Source organism: Cydia amplana, chromosome 6, assembly GCF_948474715.1.
Source record: "Cydia amplana chromosome 6, ilCydAmpl1.1, whole genome shotgun sequence".
NCBI lineage: Eukaryota > Metazoa > Arthropoda > Insecta > Lepidoptera > Tortricidae > Cydia > Cydia amplana.
Genome location: NC_086074.1, coordinates 5,731,995 through 5,746,414, shown reverse-complemented (window position 1 = coordinate 5,746,414; position 14,420 = coordinate 5,731,995). Strand labels below are relative to the sequence as shown.

At 39.4% G+C, this 14,420-nt stretch overlaps 2 protein-coding genes across 3 annotated transcripts in view; one reads left to right on the top strand and one right to left on the bottom strand.

Annotated features, from left to right (window-relative positions):
* Positions 1-14,420, bottom strand: part of LOC134648673 (leucine-rich repeats and immunoglobulin-like domains protein 2) — a 145,650-nt gene that overhangs the window by 22,748 nt on the left and 108,482 nt on the right. The gene's annotated exons all lie outside the window — the stretch shown is intronic.
* LOC134648657 (uncharacterized) lies at positions 9,907-14,149 on the top strand. Its single transcript, XM_063503145.1, has 2 exons — positions 9,907-10,021; positions 12,916-14,149. The coding sequence occupies exon 2, from the start codon at positions 13,069-13,071 to the stop codon at positions 14,098-14,100; it is 1,032 nt and encodes a 343-aa protein (XP_063359215.1). The 5' UTR covers positions 9,907-10,021; positions 12,916-13,068; the 3' UTR covers positions 14,101-14,149.

Here is a 14,420-nt window from a genome sequence, read left to right as displayed (position 1 = left end):
ACTGTTAGCTTTTACGGTGCAAAGCTACTTGTTGCGGCTCCTACCAACGAAGGGGAAGCGGGGACCGTACACCACTAAACCAGTTGGCCCATCGGCCGCGCCCCCCGCCGTCTCTATAGACGCCTAGCGAGCCATTAGGCTCTGAGATACAAGCTCATGTGCGCGTCACACTCGCAAATATATTTTTCATACATACAATGTAATCTTAAGTGCCTTTGTGGAACTTTAATTAGAAGCTTTTTAAGTATCTGCGATTTTTATTTAATACTCAAGACTCCAAGCTTGAACATGGTGACCCATCGACGTGATTAATACGCAACGATTGCTTCTGCCCGAGTCGAACGGAATTTCTACGTGTGAAGAGAGCAAAGGTCCCGACAGCTACAACGTGGCAGAAATTGGACATCCCGGCGTCAACGCAGTATTCTGGACTTACGACGCCTATTGTACCTATCTACGACGCCAGTTGAACTGTACAAATATATATTCGGAGATTTACGACGCCATTTTGGAAGCTGCAGACACCCTTACTTCAAGCCCGCCGCCGGTCAGAACTACGCCGCCGCAGCCAAGGTTTAGCAAGGGAAGTGCACCATTCCTTCATATTTCCTATTTTTCTGCTCGTACTATCCTCCACCTACTTGACTATTTAGCTTTGCCGTCTTCACCCTTCGCCGTGCTTAAGTTTAATTGTATGCCATTTTATTGCACTAGTGACGTAAACATTTTTTAGCACGTATCCTCATTTAATAGCTAGTGTCAGTGAAATAATCTGATCGCTGCTTTATAGCCAAACTTAAAACCTATAGTCTTTCACGACAATTTAAGAACTTAAAACTATTAAAGAACAGAACGCTTATTTGAGTGACATTCTTATTAGTTAATTTCTTCAACTTAATTTAAACATTACGTTATTTCATAAAGCATACTCCCACTTTGTGCTATATAGAATACTGTCTAGCGATGTTACTAATTACGCACAGTTAAATCTCAACGCAAAAAATTCCATTGCATTCCATAGTAACACAAGTGTTCACCGTGTTACAGATAAGAACCGGTCGCATCGCTCCCGGCAACAGCCACTACTCAGCTGCAGCTGCGGTGCGTTTTCCGCTGACTCCTGCATTCCGCATAGCACTGTTGCCGACCGAGCCAACCACTGTGACTGTGAACATAGGCCGGAAAAATTTACGTATTTATTCCAATATTTTATTTTTGATTTCTCATTTCCTCATTCGCTGGTTTAATTGAAATCGGATCTTTTTCATATAATGGCTACGTTGATTCCTACTAGAACGTCCATTAAGGGGCGTATTACTAAATTTAAAAATTACATTGTGGAATTGAATGCTCAGGAAAATATTTCCTCGAAAGATGTAGACGAACTTTCGTTGAAGTTGGATCGTTTTCGTAATATGTTCACACAATTCGACCAGATCCAAACTCAAATAGAAATTGCGACTACATCTGATATGCAGTCCGAAATTGACATAAGAGAAGAGATGGAAAATGATTTTATTTCTCTTATTGCAACGGCGCAGAAAATTATTGATAAGATAGCCGAAAGATCTAATTTCGCCAGCGTAAAGTCTGAAGTTCAAAGTAACTGTGGTCATGACAATGTATGCAACGGTTTAAATTTTCGTTTGCCTGTGATTAAAATCGCTAGTTTCGATGGTTCGTATTTTAAGTGGCTCGAATTTAGAGACACATTTGATTCACTCATTCACAGTTCCGACCACATCAAGCCGATTCACAAATTTCACTATCTAAATTCTTATTTGGACGGTGAAGCGGCTCAAGTGATAAGTAATTTAGAAATGTCGGACAATAATTATGCTGAGGCATGGCGTCTACTCTGTGTAAGGATACTGTGTGGTTTATATAGATTTTTAGTACTTATAAAACATTTTTCTAGATTAAATAAGCTAAGTGACTTTTAAAAGTATTTGTAATGATCGATCACGTGAATGGTCACGTGATCGATCCCTCCATCTTGAATATTGAACGATCATTCGTGGGGTGACGTTCGAACGATAAGGTCGATCAATATTAAAAATGGTAGAAGGTATTTGAATTGTGAGCAGGTCAGTTCGTTTTGTTTTGTGAGAACCCGAGATAATAATTATAGTATGTGTCTAAGTGTATACCTACTGTCGCGTGCGTGTGGTTAATCAGGCTCAAAGAGATTATATTCATTGTGCCAAATAAATGTATTTTTATCACACATACCGTTGTTTTAATAAAATGATTAGACCTCTTATATCTCAGAAGTGAGGATAGGCGAGTATTTTTACAAATCACTCGTTTATCCCGCCTGCAAAAGTTAATTAATCGGCCCTGGCACAATGAATACAATAATGACACATAACAATTAAATGATATTGTTTTTGTTGACCACTTATTTTGACTAAATATTTTTTTAGTGTGAGGTTCGTGCTCACACTTAAATAATGATAGCTTAATACAACTAGGAAAGTAAACGAAATAATAAAATAATGTAATGTAATAACAATTTGAGTCGTTTTGATTTCGTGATCTCAAATTTGTTTACGTGATAAATATATTATGAAACGAGTGCATGCATACGTTAAAACGTATTGTCCTGTTCTGAGCTGTTTTGACAAAAAACAACAGTTACAAGTTTTACACTACAAAGATAATTATAATTTCCAATACCTAAGGTTGGGTGTTGCATTCTATTAAATACCTATTTACTTTATTACCTATACAATGTATTTCAATTGCGACGGTCAGATTTAATAATGTTTTGATTGGTTCGCAATTAAGTGTTTATTCTTATCTTAGTGTAGGTACTTGTAAATATAATTATATTTTCAAGTTTTGCCTAAAACTAGATGCGTGATGATATGCTAATAAGGCAATGCAATATAACTTCCCATTCTCTTTCCCATTTCGTTTTTCTTTTATTCTTCGAATTACATTGAGTTTGAGTATGCACGTGTTACATTCATGTGAACAAGTCTATATTTATAATAGTTGTTTATTCAAATAATGACCAGATTATAAGTATAAAGAAACTAAACGATATGGTAAATGAAGAAATAAATCCTTATAATAGATTCATGCTTAAATACTTCGTAAATGGTACGGATAATTAAATTTTAATGTAACCATGATGAGGAGAATTTAAAATCATTTTTATAAAATAAATAATGAACCCGTTTCGACGCGCCCTGCGACGCGACGTTGCTTCAGGCTGCTGAAAAACACTGATAATTGATGAAAATTTAGAATTTTTGATACAGTGAAGATAATTATTAGAATCGGCCTGAAATATGTCTGGTTGATGAAAATAACTGAAATTTGTAAAAGTTTCAATTCTACATTAATGTAGAGCCTCATTCAAAACGGCCTGAAACGATATTTCAGCCTGCTGAAAGTGACTGAACTTGTGAATATTTCAAATGTTTTGATATTGTGTAGAGCTTCATTAGAAACGACCTGAAACGATATTTCAGGCTTCTGAAAGCAGCTGAAACTTGTTATAACTACAAATCAATCAATCAATCAATCATTTATTTATTGCACCATGGTTACAACAAGAGATGTTACAACATTTATACAAGTAAGTACCTCATGGACCCTAAAAGGGTATGACAAACATTTCCTTAAACTAAGATTTATAATATTTACATATGTCATGCAATAAAGCACAAAAAGTAGCATCGTATTAAATTATATAAATAGAACTAATAAATTACATATTAAAGCTATCTGCGAAGAAATCATTAATAGAATAATACACTTTTCTCGCAAGGAACCATTTCAATCTTTTTGCGTATGTTGTATCCCTTTCCTCTGCCTTTATAAAGTCTGGAATATGATTGTAGCATTTAGCTGCTGCATAAAGAGGGCTTTTTCCTATATATTTGTAATTTAGGCGCGGGTAGCTCAAGTTTGTATTTTAGCCTTCGATTTGGCAGCTGTTTGAACAAGTGTATGTTTTTTTTGACATAAATACATAATTCTAAAATATAAAGACATGGCAGCGTAAGTATGCCATGCTCAAAAAATGTGGCTTGCAGCTATCGGGTTCTTGGATACCCACCAATGCACGAACGCATTTCTTTTGATATTGTGTAGAACTTCATTAGAAACAACCTGTAAAGATCTTTCAGGCCCCTGAAAACTCCCTGAACTTAGTGAAAATTTAATAAATTGGCAGGGATGATAATATTTCGGGTTGTTAGAACCTGTTGGAAATGCTGATATTACGGGTTTAAATCGTGTTAGACATCAAGGTACTTAACTGACATCAAGGTACTTTGTCAGCTGATAGAGCTCTTTTAAAAAAACAACGTGTACTATTCTAATCATATTTTTAACCATATAGTGCAAGATGACGCTACAACACTCGTAATGTTTGTAAGGACGGTTAAAAATTGGAAGGAGCGGCGATAATTAACCGTACAAATATAAGTTTGGCTTATTATTAACGGGGCAACTGAAATATTAAACAGGAACTTTCATTGGGCATACAATAATATTATTTGGCTGTGCATTAATAGTTTAGAGCCAATAAGTTTATATTAGTCTCAAATATAAGCATGATAATTATTAAAAAAAAAAACTGGCAGCAAAATCAAGCCACCAAAAAAAACATATAGGGAACTTGAAGTGATAGGTTGGCGTCTAAAATAATAACTAAAATATTGCAAAGCGATATACTTATAGTCGAAATCCCTAATCATGAAACACCTAATGGCCATTGTACCATTAGGTTTTTAAATTTTTAATTACTTATTTCAATAGTTACCACTGTATTCTGCCAGAGTAGGTGCGACGACGAGCGAGGCGAGGAGGAGCATGTTAGGTTGACTGTGTAGTCAGTGTAAAGGTAGTAACCAAACAAAATATTTTAAAAGAACTTCATTTTTGAATTAATAGATAGCCATTTTCTTTTTAAAATGTGCTTCATAAAATGGTCTCCAGATGCCAAATAAATAATTGGTACCTGTCTAAAAGTAAACAAAAAGCTGTAACAGTAATAAAATACAACTCGTATTGATATATTTTAAGGCTCCCTTTTTGTTGCCAATCTATTAATTTAGTACCCATTTCTATTTTTTAAACTACCCAAATTTGATTAATTAGATGACCGGTTAAATACGTGCCCATAAGTTTCAGTGATGGACGTAATCATAATCATAATCGTTTATTGCAGCCATGGTATTAAAAAATGTTCTTATTTAGTCAGTACGTACATGGACAGTAAATGACGATAAGGTCAGCGATGGTGGGTGCAGAGAGATCTTCTTCTTCTGTTGTCATGCCCTAGCGGGCGTCGGTGGCCACCTTTGCAAAGTCGTTTCTATTCTTGGCCAGTCTTGTTAGCGTGGCCGCGTCTTTGATGTTTGTCCATTTTTTAATGGCAGGCATAAAGATGCGAAGTTCAGATCTTAATGTCACAGAAGTGGACGTTAACGAATGTGAGATTCGGGAACGTCCGACGCGTAAGTCATCTGGCATGCCAAGTGAGGGAGCGGAAGGGAGCCTAAAAGGTAGGCAAAGCCGCAAACACTTGCTGCATGCGATGCCAAGTGAGGGAGCGGAAGGGAGCCTGAAAGGAAGGCAAAGCCGCAAACACTTGCTGCATATGATCGCGATTTACGGCTTGAGAGAGATTCATGTTCGCGAACACGAAATTTGGGCGGCTACAATGGTAGTGCCTCTTGGCGCCGCCGCTCGCGCGGGGAATCTGTTAGAGATTGCCACGGTGGACCGTCAAGCCACATTCCGCGCAGTAGAAGCACGTCACCATATGTGGACGCACGAGCCCGACGGAAATTGCGGAGGTCGCGGAATTCCTCTTATGAAGACAACGAGGATAATTATATATAAGCACCCACGACATCATGTGAGTCCCAAGACGGTATGGACGCATGGAGAGAAATAGGCAATATATTTATAATAACAGTTCTGATGATGACTATCGCATAACCTCTGGACATAAAAGGTTATATATACTCTCACTCTCCGAGCGTCGATCGGTTCAAAAAATTCCCAAACATAGTCTTAATTAACGGCGTGATCGCTAGTGTTGAGTCGCTCACTCGTGAGGCACCTCATTTGTACCACTCATTTTGTTAATTTGTCGCAGTACTTCGTACCGCAAAAATGTCTTACTTCACTCCTCTATTCATTTTACTTGATTCTAAAATTATCTTTCTCCTAAAAGTTCTATTCTTAACCTTCAGAATTGCACTTCAATTAAATGTTACTATTTATTTATTTATAAAGGAAGTGATGAATACATAAATATGTATATACATTAAATATTTTTGTCGCCGTTGGAATTAATGGAATAGTCGACGCTGAAAATATGCTAGTACCTCACCTCATTTGAAGTAAGACATTGTAACACCTCATTTTAGAAAATGAGGTACTCATACAAACTCATTTTAAATTGATGTCCTACCCATCACTAGTGATAGCGTAAGTAAACTACCCGAATTTGGTGAAAATGTTATAAGTAAATTTTTGAACACCATAAAAGATATGAAAGGCAGTTTATCTTCTAAATTGTCGTTAAATAATGTTCACGAGTCCGATCCAATGTAGAAAGATTAAACCATTCTTACATGGCTTACAAAGTAGAGGAGTGCTGAGATTTACGGGTGGACAGAGAAAGAGATTATACATTTTACGCTTCCGAAACTTACAGGCCCTGCTAAATCTTTGTACCAGGATCCTAGCACTGTCCTCTACACGTGGTCGGAGTAGAAAAAGAAACTTGTAGAATCTTTCCCATGTTGTGATGATTACGCGGAACTTTTAACAACTATGCTCTCCAAGAAAGCTAAATATGGAGATTCACTTGAGCACTATTATATGACAAAGTTATATTTATTAAACAGATTTTGTATTAAGGGTTGGAAAGCTGTTGTTGACTGCTTGTTAGATGGTATAGAGGACCGTGCTTTTGTGAACCTGAAGAGGGTCTTAAGTATTTAGAAACAGTTAAGGTGGGGCTTAACAGAGAAATAGGTCAAAAATTTGATAAGCAGGGACAAGATAGGAAATAGTTAGATAACCCTACTATAAAACAATCGGATTAACCCTCTAATGAAATTGTTTGTCATAATTGTAACGAGGAAGAACACAAAAGTTTCCTGGGTAAAAGAGACAGCGGACCTGTGGGAAGCTAGGTCATCTTCCAGTGTTCTGTAGGTAGTAGTAGAGAAACAATTCCAAATATAACTATTATCGATATCCTGATAAAAAAAAATACATACAAATCTTTTGTGTTTTGTCAATATGGGTATTGGGTAGTGCGTTAACTCTAAATAGAAAACCGACGGGAATAAATTGAATTAAATTTTGACACTAGCAACCTGCCTGTAACGGTAGGTGTAGCTGGCCGCGTAAAGCGATAATTAGGTAAGACAAAAGCTAACGTGACCGTACAGGAATAAAAAAAAAAGTTGATGTTATGATTACCTATATTATTATATATTTTATTAATCAAGCAACATGGCTCAAAAGGCTGGGAAACATAAAAAAAAATTAAAATTACAACTTAAATTAAAAATACAGAATAGATTAAATTAAGATGTTACCTACTAAAATACGTAAGATTTAGATTTAAGGGAAACATGTCATAAAAATAAAATAATAAAAATAATAACAATTAAGATATATGGGGAAGAGGATCTTTATTGAACAAAATTATAATTATAAATACAGAGGTTACACTAAAAATTAAGATTGAATACAAGGAAATTATGGCTACTTATGAAAGATTATAATATATTGTACAAGTCAATATAACGATAGGTGGATTGACTCTAAAGCTATTTATAGGCTTGGCAAGCTTCTTTAGCAGGTTTGTACGTGACTTAGCTGTGATACGCAGACCACTGACAGACATGCTGAAGAAAGGCAATGAATGGAAGTGACCAGAATCAGTGACCAGGATGATGCATTCAACTCATTAAAGGGAAAACTAATATCTAGATCTATTCCCAATATTTATGACCCGAAACGTAAGACTCAGTTGCTTTTCCAAAAAAAAAAGTGACGAAGGCCCTTTTAAGCCAGTCTCGTACTTTAGCCGGAAAACTAAACCAGATAAGCAACGTTCGCATTCATTTGAACTAGAGACCCTCACGGTGATTACCTCCTTGTTATAAATGACAGCTTTTCTAAATTCATTAACATCTAGCCTGTTCGAAATACAAAGACCTCAACAACGGTGAAGGTCTTCCGCGACTACATGAGCTATTTTGGAACACCCGTTAGATTAATCACGGACCTAGTGAGCGTTAGGAGAGAAGTGCCGAGTGGTGGTAAATCAAAATTGGGTAGCAAATACCAGGGACCGTATAGGATTATTAGATGCCTTCCTAACGACCGCTAAGTAGTCGAAGATACACCACTAACACGGAAAAGGGCAACCATCGTTATGAAAACATAAGTGCGATAAATAAATTAAAATCTTGGTTGTGTTTGATAACAAGCATGGTAAAGTAAGTAAGTAGTTCCGAATTTGGCAGTGACGACACCGAAGTCCAAATGGGTCTGAGTAATCATCATGGCTAATTTGCATGGCTGTTAGTCTAGGATCTAGGACATAGGTAATTTAGATAAATTGATAATTTTTTAATTAATATTGCACTATTGTAAGTTCGAATTTTCAATTGTATCTGTATCTGTAATTAGGTAGAGGTGTGTGTGTACTAATAGAAATCCTAAAATATAATAACATTATGTTGTTTGATTATTATGTGTTATATAAGTGCTATTGATTAGGCTTTCTTGACGTTGTTCAATGAGTTCATTAAAAATAATTAAATGAATGCTAATAAATAAAGTGATCATATAAATTCGTATAACTTAGTTAAAATATACTTTATTTTGTAATATACTGTTATAAAACCAGTATATCTAACATTTAATCGAATGGTAATTGTAGATGAGCAAAGGGACTTGCTCTAGCAGGATGGCCGAGCTGTAAGGATACTGTGTGGTTTATATAGATTTTTAGTACTTATAAAACATTTTTCTAGATTAAATAAGCTAAGTGACTTTTAAAAGTATTTGTAATGATCGATCACGTGAATGGTCACGTGATCGATCCCTCCATCTTGAATATTGAACGATCATTCGTGGGGTGACGTTCGAACGATAAGGTCGATCAATATTAAAAATGGTAGAAGGTATTTGAATTGTGAGCAGGTCAGTTCGTTTTGTTTTGTGAGAACCCGAGATAATAATTATAGTATGTGTCTAAGTGTATACCTACTGTCGCGTGCGTGTGGTTAATCAGGCTCAAAGAGATTATATTCATTGTGCCAAATAAATGTATTTTTATCACACATACCGTTGTTTTAATAAAATGATTAGACCTCTTATATCTGCGAGAGATATGACAACAAAAAACAGCTGATTAGCAACCATTTAAACTCATTGTTTAACTTACAACAGATTGGTCGCGAATCGGCAAAGTCCTTGCGCTATTTAGTGGATCATGTGTCCAAAAACCTACGGGCTTTAAATACGTTGGGCCAGCCCACTGATAAGTGGGACACGCTTCTTATACATATGGTCGCGAATAAACTTGATAGTAATACGAGTTTAAAATGGGAGGAATTTAAAAGTAATTCATTTTCAAATGATGATATGCCGTCATTGGCCGATTTTAATCGCTTTTTAAAGGGACGTGCGGATGTTTTGGAATCGGTTCAGCGTAATAAATCTGATAAGCCTATCACTAATAATAATAATAAACGCGAACCTATTGCCTCGCCTCATAATAAACGCGAGAAGTCTAGCACCAAATGTTTTGCGGTTTCAGCCACTCCTGCTGCTTCGGCCTCGGCCTCTCCTCCTGCCTGTGTGTTCTGCAGCGGCGAGCACCGGATTTACGATTGCTCGTCATTCCTGTCCCTGCCAGTTGAAGACCGGATCTCCGGAGCGTCAAGGTTACGCCTTTGTCTCAACTGTTTGCGGAAGGGGCACACTTCTCATCGCTGCAGAGTAGCTCCGTGTCACACTTGTAAGAAGCGCCATAATACTTTGTTGCATAGGGAGACTCCTCAGGTTGCCGCTGCGCCCGTAGATGCGCCTCCGCCGCGTTCGGAGCCCGAGCTCGGGCTGTCGTCGAATGTGACCGTGTCGCGCTCAAATCAAATACTCTTGCCTACCGCGTACATAGACATATATAGCCCGGCTATTAATGATTATGTAACAGCGCGCGCGTTTTTAGATTGCGGAAGCATGCCTTCTATTGTTACAAGCAGTTTTAAACAGAAATTGCAACTCGCACCGCTGCCCAGTAATTCCAAGCTTTTCGGATTGTCCGACGTTCCTATATCTAGTAATCCGGAGCGCTGCTTTGTGCAAATTCGGTCTAAACATGATAAAAAATCTAAATTCGATATCGCATGTTTAGCGCTGCCTGTAATTAATAGCACTTTGCCACTAGAGTATGTCGATGTGTCGAGCGTCCAGTGGCCACGTAATAAAACGCTCGCTGATCCTAATTTTAATCAGCCCGGACCTGTAGATATTTTACTTGGCGGTGACGTTTTTTGGAGTCTGGTTGAAGGCCAGCAAATTGATATAGGGCACGATTCGCTTGTTTTGCGCAAATCGAAACTAGGTTGGTTAGTGGTCAGTAAGTACAATGCATTTTCAATGTTGAACGATAAGTCGTTCAATTCCTCTTTACAATGCAATCACTTGTACACCAGTGATAATCTCGACGACTCGCTTACCAAATTCTGGCAGCTGGAGCAGGTGCCCCAACCTAGTCAACCGTTTACCGATTTAGAGGCGGAATGTGAGCAACACTTTGTCACTCACACTTATCGTGACGATAACGGTAGGTTTCACGTGCGTTTGCCATTAGTTACGGAACCCGATTGTTTAGGGGATTCGTATCGATTTGCTAAAAAACGGTTCTTTGCATTAGAGAAACGATTCAAACGCAACCCTGATTTGAAAACAGCTTACCAGCAATTTATAAATGAATATGCCGAATTAGGCCATCTCTCTGTGTCCGATTCTGACATTCCGGATCCTTCTTTTTTTGTATCACATCATTCTGTGCAAAAGCCCTCCAGCGAGTCTACAAAATTAAGGGTCGTATTCAATGGCAGTGCCCCCACCACGTCTGGCTATTCTATAAACGACCTACAGATGGTTGGGCCGACGATCCAAGATTCGTTGTTTAACATTCTTCTGAGGTTTCGTACTTACAAATATGTTTTAACTAGGGATGTCGCTAAGATGTATCGGCAGGTCCTGGTTCAGGAATGCGACCGCGATTTACAATTAATCCTCTGGCACTCCAATGAGAACGAACCTTTAAAGACTTTAAGGCTTAACACGGTCACTTACGGATTTTCAAGTGCTAGTTTTTTGAGTACACGCTGTTTGTGGCAGTTGGGCGAGGAATGTGCAGATGAAAAAATTAAGATCATCATTCAAAATGATTTTTTAGTTGACGATTTATTAACGGGATCAAACACAGAGGAGGAATTGCGTTATATTAAAGAGTCGGTTGAGCGTGCGCTGGCAGCTGGTTGTTTTCCCTTGCGCAAATATCGCACAAATTTACCGTCAATTTTGCATGACTCACAAAACGATAGTGTAGGTGAAAATAAAGGTAGCTTGATCATTAGCTCGTCGTCGCACACGCTAGGAGTGGGCTGGGACTCTGAGGCAGATGTCATTCATTTTCCTACTCAATACTCTGCCAAGGACGGCCACCCTACGAAACGTTCAATTTTATCGGACTCGTGTAAAATATCTGATCCCCTAGGCCTCTTGTGTTTGCTGACGATTATACCTAAAGTTTTAATTCAAAAATTATGGATTGAAAAAATCGACTGGGATGTTCCCGTGCCGAGTTACATAAACGAGTCTTGGCAGGACTTTGTTAACGGGTTAGCGTCTTTAACTTCGCTCCAAATACCTCGTAATGTACTTTGCGACTCGCCGACGCATATCGAGATGCACGTCTTTTGTGATGCAAGCTCAGTTGCATACGCGGCCTGTATTTATTTAAAGTCCACTAATGAGAAGGGCGATGTTGTAGTCAGGTTGCTGTGCGCCAAGGCCAAGGTCGCGCCGGTCCAGGCTACGACTATTCCGCGATTAGAATTATGCGCTTGCCTTCTAGGCGCGCAGCTCGCGTCAGCTGTTTCTAAGACGTTGCGCTGCCAGATTGCGCAGAAATTTTATTGGACTGACTCGTCAATTGTAATCGCATGGCTTAAAACTAATCAAACCAAATTAAAAACGTTTGTTGCCAATCGCGTAGCTCATATTTTAGAACTCACCGATGGCAGTGAGTTTCGTCACGTTCCAACCGCGTTAAATCCGGCTGACTACCCATCTAGAGGGGTCGAAGCGCGTCGCTTACCTGATTTGCACATGTGGTGGACCGGGCCATCTTTTTTATACGAGCCACAAAATAACTGGCCTCAGTTTTCCGCAAACTCGGAACTCGATTTACCCGAGCTAAAGGTTAACGTCGCGATTACTGACGATTCGCAAAAAACCAATGTTATTGATTTCGATCGATATTCGAAACTTACACATTTACAACGTGCGGTAGCTTATATGCTTAGGTTTGCGCATAACTGCCGCCCTTCATCCAATAAAACTACGGGTGTACTACAACCTGAGGAGCTCGAGGTTTCGTTTAAAAAACTGGTCGCTTTGTCACAACAGGCTAGTTTCCCCCTTGAATTGAATTTGTTGCGTGACAAGCAACCTCTAGGCCCTAAAAGCCCTATTTTATCATTGAACCCATTTTACGATGAAGACGACAAGCTTCTCAGAGTTGGTGGACGTCTGTCCTCGTCGTTTTATCCATTTGACAAACGCCACCCAATGCTGTTACACTCTAAACATAGATTGACTAGATTGCTGTTTCAAAAGGAACACATCCGTCTCCTGCACGCTCCTCCTCAGCTGCTTCTAGCCGCCGTTCGCGAGACGGTATGGCCCGTATCGGGGCGCACGCTTGCGCGCACCGTATCGCAACAATGCGTCACCTGTCGCCGCGCAGCTGGCAACACTTCTGCTCCTTTGATGGGCGCTCTGCCTTCTCAGCGCGTAACGCCTGATTTTCCTTTCCTTAGTGTCGGCGTAGACTTCGCCGGTCCCTTTATGATTACGGACAGGCATGGCAGAGGTTGCAAAATAACAAAGTGCTATTTAGCTATATTTGTTTGTTTCCGGTACAAATGTTTGCATTTAGAGGCAGTAAGCACGCTGTCGACGGATTCGTTCATACTTTCACTGCGACGTTTTATCTCTCGTAGAGGGCGACCTCGCGAAATATTCTGCGATAATGGACGTAATTTTGTAGGAGCGGCCAAGGAAATTAGCGATTATCTTACTTCAAACTCAGACACGGTTTGCAATTTTGCAGCAAATGAGGGAATACAATTTAAATTCCAACCGGCATATGCTCCTCACTTTGGTGGTTTGTGGGAAGCAGGAGTCAAATCGGCAAAATTTCACCTCAATCGTATATTAGGTAACGCTCATTTAACCTATGAAGAATTGGCAACTCTCTTTAGTCAGGTAGAATCTATCCTTAACAGTCGTCCTTTATGTCCTTTGTCGTCCTCACCAAACGATTTCCAACCCTTAACCCCAGGTCACTTCATCATCGGCCGCGCGCTCACTTCGTTGCCGTCGCCCCACCTCGCGGATATAAACCCAAACCGTTTAGATAGGTTTCAGAGGCTCGAGGCATTAAGACAGCACTTCTGGCGGCGCTGGCAATTGGAATACGTCGGCGAGCTCCAACAACGGACGAAGTGGCGTGTTCCAGGACGAGCTCTTCAACTGGGTGACCTGGTCCTCATCAAGGAAGAGAATACTCCTCCCCTACACTGGCGGCTTGGACGAATCGCTAAATTGTTTCCTGGCGCCGACGGGATTTCGCGAGTGGCCGAAGTTGCCACAGTAACGGGCACTTATAAACGAGGTGTGAAGTACCTCTGCCCACTGCTGGACGACACTCATGAAGCCTTGAAGGCTGACGCCTCCAAGGGCCCCCAGGATGTTGCGGCTCCTACCAACGAAGGGGAAGCGGGGACCGTACACCACTAAACCAGTTGGCCCATCGGCCGCGCCCCCCGCCGTCTCTATAGACGCCTAGCGAGCCATTAGGCTCTGAGATACAAGCTCATGTGCGCGTCACACTCGCAAATATATTTTTCATACATACAATGTAATCTTAAGTGCCTTTGTGGAACTTTAATTAGAAGCTTTTTAAGTATCTGCGATTTTTATTTAATACTCAAGACTCCAAGCTTGAACACTACTTAAGGATTAATAAAATATTTGCAAGGAGCTCATTAGCCACGATGCCATAATATTCTGCTGTCACCGTATTTTTATTGCTAAAACGACAAAAAAGTAATTTAGAA